Source organism: Protomyctophum bolini, assembly GCF_963924005.1.
Source record: "Protomyctophum bolini genome assembly, chromosome: 6".
Taxonomy (NCBI): Eukaryota; Metazoa; Chordata; class Actinopteri; order Myctophiformes; family Myctophidae; genus Protomyctophum; species Protomyctophum bolini.
This window is the reverse complement of record NC_137867.1, coordinates 4899395-4917003: the sequence shown is the minus strand read 5'-3', so window position 1 is coordinate 4917003 and position 17609 is coordinate 4899395. Positions and strand designations below refer to the sequence as shown.

Below are 17609 nucleotides of genomic sequence, written 5' to 3'. Positions count from 1 at the left end.
CTCCACAATTTTCGCTAACTTCGCTAACGCTAACTTGTGCTGTGTTTGTTCAGCATGTTGTTTTGTTTTGGTATTTGGTGGGCGTTCACTAAACTATAGCGTGCCCGGCTGTTTGATTGACAGCCAAATGAGCCAACCCTATCTGCCCACACACACACACACACACACACACACACACACACACACACACACACACACACACACGCACACAAAATCCAAATTTCATTATACTTTAAGTGACAAGTCAAACTATAGGGGTTTTCATGATGCCATTCCAAGCATGAGTTTTGCACGAAAATACTCCTTGGGCTAAATTCGGCCATAGCTACTTTGGGCAAATGTGCCCAAATGTGCTGACCTCATCATATTTGGGCTATGGGCATTTTTAGGCAAAGGAGTGTTTTTTGTGCAAAACTAATGCTTGCAATGGATTGACATGTCACATCATGATAGGCCTACTGAAATTTGGATTTTTTTGCCTTATATTGGTTGATAATGGTACCCTAACTTTCAGCAGCTGTCACAAAGTTTCCCAAGGGAGTTGGGTTGGAACACATTTTTCTGTGATAGTAGACACCTTTATGAACACATCTGTGAAGAAAACTAGTGATAAGCATTTATTTTGCAGATTTGCCACAACTTAAGCTAACTTTACCTAACTATAGGCCCAGGCCCAGGTAGAACCAGGTGTACATACGCCCCAGCTCTGCATAGCGAACGTTTTAAATGAAAAGCTCCAACAGTAGTGGCAACATTCCAATAACAAAAAAACTGAATGTCAAAATATCCACCGTGGTGGCTGAGCATTTAAAGTATGCAGTACTAAGCATTTAAAGTATGAGGTATAAAGTACAGCAGCCTTGTGTTCATTAAACAGAAAGATTGGGTATTGGGTAAGACTGACGTTATGTAACTTTCAGGGCCTTTAACTGCTTTGTCTCAACCATATGGCTCTGGTCCATACTAATGCGGTTGCATTTAACGGCATCAGCTATATGGATCAGAGCTAACGGGCGGATAATCACATTTCTCATAAACCTTTTTGTTATTATCATAAAATAAATAAAATTAGCACATCATACGTGCAAAAGTGCCTTTTTTGAAGAACAAAGTTAGGAGGATGTATACAATTATCTATTGTTATTCACATTTACGGTTACAAATAGCCTATTATCTTTATTCATGGTCTTTTATTTTGGAATTATTTATTTATAATGGAAAAAAGTCACTGCAGAAGCACAGCACACCACACACACTCAAAATGTCACTACACTTTACCACTTTTAATACCAATTGTATTGTTTTATACTGTACTAGGCTACAAAGTCCAGAGACCTGCATGTCATTGTCATAAGAGAGTGGATTGTTAGGATAGGCTATATGTCTGGACACTGTCCCTACAGACAGTAATTGGACAACGGAGACCTTGAAGCTGTTTAATTACATTGTACAATGTATGCATTTTGTTGACTTAAAAAATAGATTATTATTTAAAATAAATACAAATAAAATACATTATTCGGCAAAGTTCACCCATACAACAACAATCTGGTGGCATACTCTCCTATGGCAATAGGAAGCATGCATGTCCACATCTCCAAGATATAGCTTTATGGAGCTCTTAAACCATTCTCTGGCAAGTCCCACCCAACAGTCTATATAGCCTAGGCCTAGTGGCCTATTGGGATTCGGGGCTCTGGCCGTGGCTAGTACTAAGCGCACTTGGACCACATCCGTTGCACGACTGGGGTGCAAACCAAGGACACGGTAAGCAACTGCATTGGACCAACAGCAATGCCTTTCACAAATTCACATCTGTGCCAACACTGGACCTGGCAAAGCAGTATTAACCATTTAAGCCCTATATTTCATTGTACAACAAATAGCAAAAATAGCCATGCAATGTGCAAGATGTGCCACCACTGGGCCTGACACAGCAGTAAGCATTTCATTGTACAATCAACAGTATATAGCCAATGTGCAAGTGTTGCTGTTTTCTTTTTATTTTCCCAAAATAGGGACGCCATTGTTAATGTGGTTAAGACAGAAGAGGACAATGGCTCAAGACACAGGAGGAATAACATTAGGTCTACCTTCATTCAGCACCGCTGTTTTAAAGTGCTTTGTTGTGACCGAGGCGAGGACCACAGTGCTGCATCCTTGATGTGGACAGATTCTCAATTAACTTTACCCATGATAGGCCTACCCCCCACCCACCCCATTGACATATTGACCCACACACCCCGCAAAGGGGTGAACTGACAGCAAACCTTGTGAATGCTTTACACACTTAAGGAACAAGGATACAAACAACAGAACAAGATGCAACAGGAAACATTTCAAAAGTCAGCAATAAGCAACAGAAGACATTTCAATAATCAGTGAAATTAAATTAAAAATGATTAATAGGAGTTGGCACTGAAGACTAATCTATAAGTGCATTTTCAGTATAGGGATTTAAAAGAGGACTTTGGTCTTTAAATTACAGACTTGGGCATCTATAAACTCTTGCTTGATAATCTCAGACAGCGAGTTGGGACATAGGGGGAGATTAGATCAAAGATGTAGGGTGGAGCGAGACCAGACCTTGTATAACGTGAGAAGGACTTTGAAATCAATTCTAAAGATGGGAGCCAGTGCAGGGAAGCTAAAATGGGTGTGATGTGGTCGAATTTCGTGGAGCCAATTAAAAGGTAGGCTGCAGCATTCTGCACTAATTGAAGACAATGAATAAATATAGGCTCTCCCCATCTTTATTAAACAGATAACAGAAGAGACAAAATTGGAACTGGATCACTATAAAATTGAAGCTGATAAATAATCATGGTAGGGTTCTCTCTCCTGATTGGATAAAATGTCTATCCCTTCCCGACCTGAAATTGTATTTTCTGTTTAGTGTTTACTGGAGAAACGGGAAAACACCTGTTCCTGAACAAACAATACACCATTGATTACTATTGGAATAGGCTATATAATAGAGCTTTAACCGTTAAACAAAACACAAAAAAATAATAAATACAGTAGGCCTACACTTTTAATGAATAGTATCGACATTAATTGCTAACACACTCCATTAATTGTTGGTAATAATGAATGATTCTGTCGGAACAGAACTGCTTGTGTTGTTGGCTCCTGACACATGGTAGATATCTGGAGAACAAGAAATGTTTTAGTGAAATGGCTCATTCAATCTGAAAAATATCTATAAGTGGTTCTCAAACTTCTTTGTGTCATCAAGGACCCCCAAATTAATGTGTGTTTGGCTACGGCCCGTAAATGGTGCATTTATATTGCGTAGATATTTGCATAGATTGTATTACATTCACACACACATTCATACGGAAACCATGCAAGGCACCAACCAGCACATCAGGAGCAAGTAGGGGTTCAGTGTCTTGCTCAAGGACACTTCGACGGGAGCCCGTGTTCGAACTGGCAACCTCGGACCACTCTACCCCTGAGCCACCGCCGCCGGTTAGATCAGTGAATCTATTATTATTAAACATGATGCACTTACTTCGCCTTCCACGTATTCTCCTGAAGAAGTTTAATCCAGAGGAAGCAATACCACCACTTGTACTCTGTATGGAAAACATGGACCAGTAATTATAAGAATGTGTTCACACAATGCAAGTATGCAACACCATCATTAAAGAGGCGCTTCACTTGTGTCCTTGACTGTTGTCAGTGCACTAGCGCCTCCTACTGGTTGTTCTGGGTGCCTGTTTGGCGGGGAGGGTTACTAGTGGAGAATGAAACACAAAAAAATATTTAATTATTATTGCGAACGCAATGAGCACTTACTATGAGACCTAGCAGATCATGTCTGTGTGTCTGTCTGTCTGTGTGTCTGTCTGTCTGTCTGTCCCGCTTTTGTGCCCATATATGGAGCTGAGTGATTACGTCACCATGACTCAGCCATAACCATATAAGGAGTCCCCAAAGCAGCTATACGTCCAAAACCCAAATATGTACGAGCTGCGTTCGCTTCCCGCGTTTGCGCGTCTTACTGGTTAATTTGTATGTCCTTGTGGAAGTGACCAAATTATAATTGTGAACGCAGTGATTGCGAACGCAGTGATTGCGAACGCAGTGATTGCGAACACAGTGAGCACTTACTATGAGACCTAGCAGATCATGTCTGTGTGTGTGTCTGTCTGTCTGTCCCGCTTTTGTGCCCATATATGGAGTCCCGCTGTTACGTCACCATGACTCAGCCATAAGGAGTCCCCAAAGCAGCTATACGTCCAAAACCCAAATATGTACAAGCTGCGTTCGCTTCCCGCGTTTGCGCGTCTTACTGGTTTAGTCCATCTGGTGTGAGGTGCAATAACTTGGCATTTTACTTATGACAGAAGAAAGCACTGTTCAATGGAGGAGAGTAGGAGACTCGTGGCTACCTGCATTCCACATGGCATCGCTTTTATGTTTCAATTCATATTCAGATATATTTTTCTAAATGGGATTATATGACAAAGGTAAAATGCTTGCTCCATTCCAAGGTCAACACAGTCAAAGAAGTGTTAATTGCAACTGTAGGTCGCAAATTACTATGAAAACCTGTCCGTCAGTCAGGTCACACTCATATGGTTGTCAGCTCATGACGCCTCGTGACATCACACCTTGTGACACGTCACACCACCAGATACTGTATGGTCGATTCTCCATATACGGCCATCTTCATATATGGTTGATGCCCCATATATGGCCGTCTCCATATATGGCTATCTCCATATATGAAGATCACGGCACTGACCTCATCGAAAACTCGAAAACTTTGGCCTGGCCCTACCTGGGCCCTCATCAAACCCTGTACACTCAAAGACACTGCCCCGCTTGCCACCCTTATATCTCCATATATGGAGCTGGCCTGTACTGACATTCCATAATGTTGATCTTCATGTCCTCATCAAACCCTGTACACTCAAAACATGCTCCATATATGGCCAGTACAGAATTCATTCCATATGTTGATCTGACCCCCATGCCAAAGTGGTCGCTTCTCGCCCTCAGGGCGTCTTACTGTTTGTTATTGGTTGACAGTGCACATTAGGCCAATTTCACACCAGCGAATAAATTGTGAGAAAATGGGGGGAAACTGCAAAAGAAAAGCCAAATAGCAAACTGATGCTAGTGGAACGAACTGTGGTTTTAAAAACTACTGATTTTCAAATGCACTTACTCTTGTTCGATTAGAGCCGGTGCCTGTACTTCCTGCAGGTAGACGTCTTAATAAGGCAGCTCGGATCTGTAGGCAGAGTGTTTGAATGTTATACAACACAATACATACTTTTAAAAACAAAGCAAATGTTTTATTTTAATATAGTTTAGTATGCATCTGCATTAGTGTATGTTTTATATTTGTATACTACAACATACCTTTGAATCCAACAGTGTCCCAAACACTAAAATGAAGAAACCCTAAATGAAATAAATAAATAAAGTGTTTTATTGATGGTTGTATACATCAGTATAGTAATGTAGAGTAGGCCTATACATTCATGCCCAATAAAAAACAAACTGTTTGTTTGTGACCTTAACTTAACATAACTTTGCGGAATTGAAGTTTCCCCAGCAGACCTCATAGCATAGAGCGGAGGCTATAAGTAATTTAGCTTTTATGCAATTTGTTGCGGTCAAATGTGTTTTTTTGTTTTAGCTTGTTTCATGAATGTGTTATTAGCTGCCATTACAAATATCCATGCCTTGGTTGTCCCACATGAGCCACAGTCTGCTAAACAGATGTTATGCTGTTATGTGTTTTGCCCGGAAAAGACGCACTGTGATTGGCCAGTACAGTCACTTTGATTGACAGTTGTGCCGAACGCTCACCTCAAAACATGATTTACGAGACTGTGATAGAGAGGAGGGAAACTGGACAACAGGGGCATTTCTGAAACCCCTCAAAATAGACCCCATGGCAAGTCATTTGGGATCAATATAAGTAGGAAAATTAGCCTATATGCTTTTGCATTACCTGTAATGAGTTGAAGAATGCGAAGGCAATATGGATTCCAATATTTGTTGGAGCTGTCATAGTTCCCACTCCCAGACCCCAAGTCAATCCAAAGAAAGGAGTCAAAATGGCCAAGCATCTTGCGACGACAACTATCGCATTCGTTTCATCTGACTGGTCAGAATGCTCCACACCTCTCCTCAGCATTTTGTACAAGACCACGATTAGAATTATGAAGTTTATAAAAACAATGGTCAAGGCAGGAATCACGAACGCAAGTAGGGCTTTCGTCTTGTGCCAGTTTAGCCAACAAGAGTTGTATTCTCTGATGTAGCCATTGTTGCCCGCTGTAGAGGCAATGGTGACGACTGCTATAATTAAAGGGCCTCCATAGCCCAAACAGAAACCGATGGCCAGCATGGTTGATTTAGACATCTGGGAGAAAACCATGATGGTTCGGTAAAACAGGAGAAGGCCAGACACAAGCATCCAAAAGAACAGGGCAAGGTAGAAAAAGTGTATGAAAAATGTTGCTGCGCGGCATGGAGCGACTGGAACTCTGTAATCTTCCCCTGGATTTTCAAGGGGGTTGTTGGCAATTGCTGATCCAATGATGAACCAGATGTCTGCAATGAGCAGAGACACAGCAATGTTCACAATACAAACATGACGCATGTATGAGGTGCTGTTTCTGGTCATGGCCTTCCAAACGACTCCCTCAACGATGAGACAAATGACCAAGCATCCCATTGATATCCCTATGCCAATGTACGAGATTATGTCCAGTAAAACTTTAATTTCTGGGGGAATGTCAATCGACATAAGAATTGTGAAGGAGGTTAGGTGGGTGCAGTTACAGGTGACGGTATCATTTATGTCTGACACAAAAGCACACCCCTCGTGGTCCCATCCGCCGAGGTTATCAAAGAGTGCAAAGTTCCAGAAGACGCACTGTGGGTTCAATGTCAACGACGTGTTTTGTTTGTCAAAAGTTATTATCACATTTTCAACCGTGGTGTTCAGCTTGACCATGTGCGACCTATGCGACCAAAATGTGGAACGCCCTACCAACAGTCATTAAGACATGTGAATCCCTTGGCTCCTTCAAAACTGCTCTCAAAGGGCACCTACGGATGGCTGCAATTCGAAACTGGCCTCTGTAAAAGCTGAATTTGTATCTGGATTGTACTATGTTTTTGTATGGACGTGGTGTTGGGTGCCTGCACATATGCACACATGGCATCAACGCATGGTGTTGTGTGCAGGCGCCCTACACTCTGTCCTTGTACTATGGATTGTACTATGTTTTTGTATGGACGTGGTGTTGGGTGCCTGCACATATGCACACATGGCATCAACGCATGGTGTTGTGTGCAGGCGCCCTACACTCTGTCTTTCGTTTTCTTTTCTTTTATCCCCCTGTTCCCCTCACTGTATATATACTTTTTTTCCCTTTTCGCTTCCTATATGATGAATTCCTGTTCTGTTCTTTAACTACATAGAAGTGTCTATTTGTTTGTCTCTAAATGTTTTGATGAATTGAACAATGTGGACCCTGTTGTAAACAAGTGTAAGGCTTAATTGGGTCGTCCACTCACAGTTAACAGTCTTTGTATTGAGTTTGTGCTTGAAATGTACTGTAATTCTGCAAACTGTTAATAAAGATTTCAATCAATCAATCAACCATCAGAACTTTGCCATTGATGGTGTTCTCATAGCTGGTTTCGTTGGTATTGAAGCTGCTGGCGTTGAAGCTGGCATTCCTGGGAGGTAGAATGCTGTTGAGGGGGAAGACAATGGTGGTAATAAAGAGGTTGGTAGCACTGGTGTTTAGAATGTTGAGGGTGACACTAGAGTTAATGTCCGCCTGGTACGAGTTGTTGAATCTTGTTCTGTCCGCAGAATGAGGTCGGTTGATATATCAAACTCCCCTTCCAAGGAGTCGATGATACTTTCCAATGAAATTAGAAACTTTGAGCTGACATTGAGGGTTTTGTTGGTGTTTAAAATGAACCAGGATTCTGTTGCTGCTTCATCAATGATGACATCCACTATTTCCAGGATATCCTGCAGACAAAACGGCATTTCTCTGTTAGAGTGATAACATGTTTATCTTGTTTTAAGCTACAAAATATTGCATAATACTGTAAGCAAAGTACAATGTAACATAATAAAGCTCTCCTGTGGTTCTCAATTTGGTGTTTTAGTGATGAACAACAGGTCTAACATCTAGTGTTTCTTATTTTCATTAAGCTGAAATTATTAGGTCACCATGAAAGTAAGAATCATTCACCTACTCCATAATAACATTCTATATATTTTCTTTAATAGGCCTTAATAGGTATATTTTTGAGGCGAGGGCTGCGAGGCATATAGAAACCTATATGGGGATTTATTTCCACCGCTTACCGTCATGACAATCTCATCGACATCAACGGCGACATCTGCAATGTTGACCAGGATGTCAATAATAGCAGATATGGTTGCACTCGAACCAGTAATTACTGTTTGATGTGCTTCTGCCACCTTAGTTAGATTCCCCACAAATTCTGGAACTGTCTTCGCAACCAAATCCTAAAAGAATCAAACATGTCAAATGGTCAATTGCATTTGCATGGTACCAACCAAGAACATTCTGTTATGTTACCAGTGGTTCTGTACTGTTACCAGTGGTTCTCAAATGTCAAGAACCCCCAAATTAATAATTAGTGGACCGGGTCCCATCTGGAAATATCTTCTACCAAAGACCCTCATACAAGATAATTGTTGTTAAACCATTTCAACAAATATTCCAAAAATACATTTTTTTTAAAGTAGCTGACTTATAACTTCACAACAAGTAACATCCCAACGTGTTGTGAGCTTGTAGATCAGCTATTTTCAAATATCTGCTGTGTATAGGGTTATAGTGGCTAAACAGATTTATTAACTAATTTCACTGGTGGGGACCCCCTGGAACACCCTCGAGGACGCCTGGGGGTTCTCAGAGCCCATTTTGAGAACCACTAGTGAAAGTGATTCCCCTTCATGTGGTGGTATTCCCTATAAAGATTTTAAAAAAGCTTATTTTACCTGGGATTCAGTCAGAAGTTCTGCTATTTCTTTTACAATACAACTATCCTCCAGAAGTTTCCATTGTCCACTGAGACATTTGACGAGTATTTTTCCAACCTGGCCACGTTTACATGGTGGTTTTCGTTCGTCTCCTTCTCGTCCACTACCATACTCCTCATCATTACATGTAGGACCTTGTGCCAAGTGCAAATAATCTAGTTATTTCCAAATTTTATGACTGCACAACAATAATAATAACAAAAAGCAGACGTACAAGCTCAAAATACATCATGATGTTGTTTGCTATTGTTGTTTTTAACCTGTAAAGCACTTTGTAACTTTATGTTTGGAAAGGTGCTATATAAATAAAATTCATTCATTCATTTATTCATGATGTGATGCGTTGAGCTTGTATGTAGACACTGTCAAACAGCATAAGTATACAACGTAAGTATAAGGGTTTTTTAAAGTACAATGTTTTTTAAACACTTACCGATCGTTGTTGTTTGTGTTGCTGGCGGAACTGTAGGTGCAGTAGTTCATGTACCACAACAATAATAATAATAACAATAACAATAATAATAATATAGCTGCAAGCAGTGATAAGGCGGGACCAAGAAAGAGGGACAATACGCAATAAGAACAATATGCACAAATACGACTGACGAGCTGAGTTGACAGTACACGGATTTGAAGACACAACCTTGTGGTCCGAAGGCAAGAGCTCTACTGACTGTGGTAGAAAATACATTTTAAGTTTGTTTTCCATGTACTAAAAAGTAACTGTTCAGTTGACATTAATAAGGTAAAGTTTAATTATTAGTTATGTATCAGGTGATGATGTTGAGCAAACTGACACTGTGGGAGCCAACCCAAGGCACAGCTAGGAGAGGGAAGGAGGCAAACTAATTACTATGTACTATGTAGACACACTGCAGTGTGACAGCGCAGCTAGCAACACTGGAGAGCTCCTGAGTCCTGACCCTGATGCTGGAAGGTATGGAGTTGAGGACAGCAATCCAGGAGTCCAGAGTTTGTGTCGACCAGTTTGCACTCTCACATCACATTATAAAGTTTTACTTAGGGTGGGATGCTTCAGCTTTTACGATCTCATAACCAAGAATTACAGGCACGTTGGGCAGATTCCAAAGTACTCATACTTGGTCATGTAAAAGTGGCATCAGTGTACACCTAAAATGGTATGTGTCACAACTAATATTTGGGGGCTGAGCCCAGGTACAAGAGGCCCACGATCCACTATGTTTCACTTACTGCATTAAGAAAGGATATTATATATATAATTATAATTATTTACATTATTAAAATGACATGCTGGTCACACATGTTGGTATGGTCCAAACATAATATTCAACCAAATTCCTAGTTATCGTACAGTAGTTACTTACAGGTTACCAAAGTTGGTGTTGTAATGACAGTGGTGTTCTGTTGTGTTGTAGGTGATGGTGTTGATGTTGTTGTTGGTGGTGACGGTGGTGGTGTTGTTGAGTCTAAGGATACATAATGCTGTTATTGTACTGTGAACGTAATGTATGAAAATTGATGACATCATTTTTCTGTAGCTTATTTTAAAAACGTACTCGTGTACTCTGGTCCTCGAACTGGTCCTATTGCAGTCAGATTTGCCTTCTTCAAGGCAGGTAAAAGATCTGCATTTGCTTTGAGTAATTCCGTTGTATTAACAGATGATGTTTGCAAAACGTAGTTTACAATAGTGCTTCCTTCTCTGTTAGTAAGAACAAACCAGGAAAAAGTTGAGAACATAAATGTGTCGCACAGCCCTACAGTACATCTAAATTGCTGTATTTGTTGCTGTAAAATACTGTACCTAAAGTTTGTTACATCAATAGAAATGAACGCTGTGATTCTTCCATAAGTCTCCGTCAACTGCAAATTAAATGATACTTTTAATGACAGGAACACAGCAATATGAAAAACAATTGACACGCACGCACGCACACACACACACACACACACACACACACACACACACACACTTACCAGGACCTCCATAAATTGTTTAAGATCTTCTTTAAAACGTCTGAATTCTGTACTTTCTTCATCATTTAAATCCTCTGTGAAAGCCCTTTGAAGCCTAATTGACATGTTCAATTCTGGGCAAGGATAAAAAAAAAGACAGTATACTGCAGTTGCATGCATTGTCTTGTATGCAATAACCATATCATCTCTGTCGTTGATATCTCATAATTCCACAACTATGGAGTTAACAAACTGTTACTTTTCAGGATTCAAATATATATATATTTTTAGCAAAAGTAGCAGATCGACATGATCAAAATGTGTCGTTTCACGATACTTTTGTGTGACACTGTAGTAGTTTAGTGTAATCAAGTAGCGTTAATTTATGAGATTAACGAGAACAATTAAACAAAAAAGGTTAAAATATGAAGATAAGGTTTCTGCCGGACAGCAACGATATACATTCCCAAGGTGGACAATGATGTTCAAACTTTCATGAAATGTAAAAAAGCTGCATTCCAATGGATACAATGTAGTTATTATTTAGTCAAAAGCTCTTGTTGATACTTTTTTTCTTTTTTTTTTTTTACTTATATTTTTTATCCCACGATTTTGTAACCCATTTTTCACCCCTGTGTCAATCATCTACTGCAGGGGTGCCCACACTTTTTTGACTTGAGGTCTACTTTTAAAATTGCCAGCTCAAGGTGATCTACCAACCAAAAAAATATTATCCCATTGCTTAAAATACTCAAAATAAATAACATTAAGGCATTAGGACTGTTTCAAAATCAATTCACCTTTTCAGTTACCCCACATTGCAAAGAAGAGATTTTTTGTTAAAGTTACTCTTTGTAATAACGTCAATTTCAATTTGTAATAACATATTGCTCATAAAATGTTACAAATATTAAAAGTATCACACATAAAAAGCATACACAATCACATGAAGGAATAATGCACCACTCAACTCAACCAGAGCAGAACTCCCACCACAGGACTCTGGCAATGAATTCATACAGTTGCAACCACTATATTAATGGAAGTATTTCATACAATTTAAATTAAAAAAATCTGAACTATCCCTTTAATCAGATGACTGCTTGCAGCCTTGTACTGAATGGAGTCCTTCAGCGTCAGTCACTGCTGACAGCTAGTCTTAAACAGGCCTCCAAATGATCGTCCGTCAACGTGGAACGTTATTTGGACTTAATTATCTTCATGTGGGAAAACGCTGATTCACATAAATATGTGGAGCCAAATAACGCTGTGAGCGAGGCTGCACAAGTCCTGATGTTTGGATACTTTTCCTCCACAAGTAAGTTCCAAAACTCTCCATCGCGGGCGCGCAACTTTAACTGTATGTCAGCCTGCAGTGCCATGATCTCATTCTCCAACGCAGAAGAGTTCATGTTAAAAAGTGTTGCTATTTTCGAGGCAATGGAATCAACATCAGCTTCTGAATGGGAAGCACATGAATGTAGCGATGGGCTCGAGTAAGGCAAACGCAGCTGGACTTGGAATATGACTTTGTGAAAAAATAATCTTCTTCCCACTCTGCATGGAAGTGATATGTTTTAGGCTTCTTTGCCGCGTGCATCTTGCTATAATTATGAACAATGATAGATAGATATCCTTTTAATTTGTTTGTTTAACAACAGAACACACCCGACGTTCCCCACACTTGAAAACAAGGCACTGCATTGTGGGGGGTTTTAAAGCCGCCCCCGCCTGCCCGCGGCGAGGATTGTTTTTTTTGTTTTTTTTTCATGTCAGGGCCAAGCGCCGGTCTACCTGCGCAGCGCTTGCGATCGACTGGTCGACCGCGATCGACGTAATGGGCACCCCTGATCTACTGTGATCCTGGGCTCTACACACCCTCCGCCAACCTGGGGAGAGCAACGGACTTAACTCATGCTTCCTTCATGCTTGAGTGTCCAAGTTGCTCCTTTACACCTGACAGGGGGGAGTTTCCCTGGTTGGACGTAGCGCGTGGAAGGAACACGTTATTCCAACCAGTTTAATTATTGATAATACAAACCCCACAGACAAACGTAACCACTTACAACGTGATTTTCCTATCTTGGTCATGTCATAATAGACGAAGAGTTTCAAAAATGTAAAAAGAATGGCAAAACATGTATAAAAAGCAGACCTACAAGCTCAAAATACATCATGATGTGATGCGTTGAGCTTGTATGTAGACACTGTCAAACAGCATAAGTATACAACGTAAGTATAAGGGTTTTTTAAAGTACAATGTTTTTTAAACACTTACCGATCGTTGTTGCTGGCGGAACTGGTGCAGTAGTTGAATCTGTAATTATATTAATGCATAGGCAGAGGAACCATAAGAAGAGAGTTCATGTACCACACCCCATCCCAATGCCTGTTTTATTTTTTTGTATTATTACGACATATAGCAGCCAAGTCTATGGATTTTTAATGTTTGTTTAGAGCCCTTTTTAAGAGGATGGGGCACATTTATTGTTTCTGGCTATGAGTTACTTACTTCTTATATATATATATACAGTATATATATATATAGTTAGTATAGGAGTATACGGATACAGATACACATGGATTATATGATTTATACAGTTAAAATTGTAATTGCTTATAGGGATTATGAATATTAGATAAGAAGGGGGTAGGAGTAAATAAGTCTTTACTTCTTCCTACTACTTTTTGAACTTATGGTGGAAGATCAATGATCACATTGTTGTGTTTTTTTCTTTGTTTATTTCATTTGTTTATTTAATATTAATATTTATATTATCTATAATTTTTTAATACTGTACTTTTTTTTTCTTTACCTGAAAGTTCAAAATATAGATTATCAAATCAAACTTTTGACAAAAATCGAATGGCAGCCAAGTCTATGGACATTTACTGTTTGTTTATGGCAGTTAAACATTGACAATGTGAGACGTCATGTGGCCAATATAAATACATCTTGTTGTGACTGGATACGTTTTATACATTAACACACTGCATTCATGTCTGCTAACGTATATAGTGGCAGTGAATCTGCCACTATATATGTTGCTTTATGTATGCCTCGTGTGAGGTCATGTGGATAATAGTTAACTAAAACTACCGGTAACTAAAAAACGAAAACTAGAATTAAAAAAACATTTTAGTTAACTGAAACTAATTGAACTAATGAAACTGTATTGTGTGTCCTCAAAACTAACTAAAACGAACTGAAATTATAGACAAAATGCCTTTAGTTTTTATCAATATTTATATGCCTTTCGGATATTTATAATACGAGTAAGACGCGCGAACGCGGGAAGCGAACGCAGATCGTAAATTGCAATAACAATTAGAATAAATTGTGTCCATATATGGGCACAAAAGGGGCCAGGTCCACAACAAACAAATCACTGGCCCCTTTTGTGCCCATATATGGAGCTGAGTGGACCTGGCCCCTTTTGTGCCCATATATGGAGCTGAGTGATTGCTGATGCAACACACTCCATATTTGGATAGCGGGACAGACACACAGACATACAGACACACACACAGACAGACAGACATGATCTGCTAGGTCTCATAGTAAGTGCTCACTGCGTTCGCAATAATCCTTTTAAATTCATTCGATTAATTTCCTCATTTCTCCAACAAGTTTTACAGCAGTTTTCAGCACCGTACGGCAGCATGTAGCCACGCTAACCCTAACCCACAAATAAACCGAAGTACGCAAAAAAACCTAAAACTAAACTAAAACTAAGCATTTTCACCAAAATAAAAACAAAATAAAAACTAGCAAACCCGCTCTAAAAACTAACTAAAACTAACTGAATTAGAAAAAAAATATGTCAAAACTAACTAAAACTAAACTATAATGAAAAAACCAAAACTATTAGGCAGCCAAGTGAGCTCCCCTCACTTCACACAAGTGTGATCTTTTTTAATAACCCCTCCCAACCACAACCACACGTGTTCCTATGAGTCATCACATTGTCTGTCTGTCTTTGTCATTGTCTTGTTGAGTTAGTGTAATTTACGAGTTATTATGCAGTAAGTGTATGAAATCGGTCACTAAAAACCAGGCATAAATTGCGCATCCAAAGCATGAGAATACTTGATATCAGTGACATTGACTCATGAGTGACATGTACAATACATGGTGTGAGTGACAGGCTGCCAGTCAGCAGCAGTCTGAAGTTCATAGTGGATGTCCTTATATTTGCACTACTATTACTGTAATCTGTTATTCAATTATTAACTATTTATTATACGACACAGTTAAATTCCTCTGTAATAATTTATCCATTTGAAACTCTAAGAGTGTAACCTTATGCGTTACAGTTAAATTAACATGTTTTACTGTGTATCTAAGGCTATTACCCATTATCCATTTATTCAAATACACTGTAATACAGAATTATCTTTGCATATTACCGGCTGTCTAGTCTCACATACCCAGACTTTCGCTGATCTGGTCACATTCTAATTCTGTTTAGGGTAGAGGAGGGTGCCATTCTGAAATAATAATAAAAATGCCGTAGGGGAAGGCCGGCCCTCCTAATAAGGGCGGACGCATTCAGTTGGTGTGGTAAAGGCATAGCCTACAGTGGGTGTAATTTTGTCACCAGTAATTTTGTCATCCAGAGCAGACGATTGATAGGCAGAGATAGGCAAATATACCGATGGTCTGGCAGCTACTCTGGCTATGTGAGACTACTGAACGTCATGCGACCAAAGTACATGAAGCTCTGTAGAAAGTAACATCATGTACAATGTTTTTTAAACACTTCGTTGGTGGTTGTGTTGCTGTCAGAACTATAGGTGCAGCAGTAGTTGAATCTGTAATGATATGTAGGACTGGTACATGAGGACTGGTACGTATGTAATAAGAATAAGGTCTATATCTGTGAGTATAAAGAAGAGGGCAAGACATGATGTACATACTCAGCTTGATATGAACGACGAGTGACAAATCTAAAAAGAGGAGCCGAAAACACTCATGGCAAAACTGTTGAACCTGTGTTGAAATTAATGTAAATAATCAGACTCACAAAATAATACGTTCTCAAAAGAACAATATTGATACATGTGTCTTTTTCGGCTACTTGTTTTACGCTTGGAACACTCAAATTGTATACGTGTTGTATACAATTTGTTCCAAAGGACACTTGTCACACTTACCGATGGGCTGAATGCGCCGTCCATCGCCTCATGAAACAGTGAGATTATGACATTCAATATACAAGTATATGATTGGTAGATTTTTGGTAGATTTTCTTAAAGATATGTAGACAAAGTTGTGTCGATGGGTTTGTTGACAGCTAGTCTTACCTGAGCCAAAAGCAGTAGACACACGCACACATTCTAAAAACGTTTGTTGGTGCCACCATCGTTAGCATTTAAAATGGCTAAACTCTGAATAGAGGCACAGCTAGGAGAGGGAAGGAGGCGCACTATTTTGAAATGATTGGATTATAATTAGTCACTAGAGGAACAAACTGGAGAGCACCTGCCACGTAACCAGCCTCCATATCCAAACACACAGTCAGGCGCGCGCGTGCACACACACACACACACACACACACACACACACACACACACGCACATGCACACGCACACGCACACGCACACGCACACACACAGTTTGGAAATGATTCTAGCATCCATCCAATTAAGTTGTTTCTTTAAAATGTATCCATTACTTCAATATGAGTTAGTATTAACTTACCCGTTTTTGCTGAGGTAGTTGTTGTTGCTGCCGTTGTTGTCTTCTGTGTTGTTGTTTTTGCTGCTGTTGTTGTCTTCTGTGTCGTTGGTGTCATTGTAGTTGCTGCCGTTGTTGTTGTTGTCTTCTGTGTTGTTGCTGTTGCTGCTGCTGTTGTCTTCTGTGTCGTTGGTGTTGTTGCTGCCGTTGTTGTCTTCTGTGTCGTTGGTGTCATTGTAGTTGCTGCCGTTGTTGTTGTCTTCTGTGTTGTTGCTGTTGCTGCTGTTGTTGTCTTCTGTGTTGTTGCTGTTGTCTTCTGTGTCGTTGGTGTTGTTGTTGCTGCCGTTGTTGTCTTCTGTGTCGTTGGTGTCATTGTAGTTGCTGCCGTTGTTGTTGTCTTCTGTGTTGTTGCTGTTGTTGTCTTCTGTGTCATTGGTGTTGTTGCTGCCGTTGTTGTCTTCTGTGTCGTTGGTGTCATTGTAGTTGCTGCTGTTGTTGTTGTCTTCTGTGTTGTTGCTGTTGTCTTCTGTGTCGTTGGTGTCATTGTAGTTGCTGCCGTTGTTGTTGTCTTCTGTGTTGTTGCTGTTGTCTTCTGTGTCGTTGGTGTCATTGTAGTTGCTGCTGCTGTTGTTGTTGTCTTCTGTGTTGTTGCTGTTGTTGTCTTCTGTGTCGTTGGTGTTGTTGCTGCCGTTGTTGTCTTCTGTGTCGTTGGTGTCATTGTAGTTGCTGCTGTTGTTGTTGTCTTCTGTGTTGTTGCTGTTGCTGCTGTTGTTGTCTTCTGTGTTGTTGCCGTTGTCTTCTGTGTCGTTGGTGTTGTTGTTGCTGCCGTTGTTGTCTTCTGTGTCGTTGGTGTCATTGTAGTTGCTGCTGTTGTTGTTGTCTTCTGTGTTGTTGCTGTTGTCTTCTGTGTCGTTGGTGTCA

The 17609-nt window shown here is 39.9% G+C and overlaps 1 protein-coding gene across 1 annotated transcript; it reads right to left on the bottom strand.

Moving 5' to 3' along the window:
• Positions 1-3027: 3027 nt before the first annotated feature.
• LOC308316842 (adhesion G protein-coupled receptor F5-like) lies at positions 3028-17300 on the bottom strand. Its single transcript, XM_080765630.1, has 13 exons — positions 17203-17300; positions 16713-16743; positions 15772-15823; positions 10417-10518; positions 9924-10000; positions 9029-9204; positions 8366-8530; positions 7824-8023; positions 5978-6995; positions 5380-5421; positions 5183-5248; positions 3518-3581; positions 3028-3150 (listed from the first exon to the last, which is right to left on the bottom strand). Exons 1-13 carry the CDS (start codon positions 17296-17298, stop codon positions 3074-3076), a joined length of 2166 nt encoding a protein of 721 aa, XP_080621756.1. The 5' UTR covers positions 17299-17300; the 3' UTR covers positions 3028-3073.
• Positions 17301-17609: the final 309 nt, after the last annotated feature.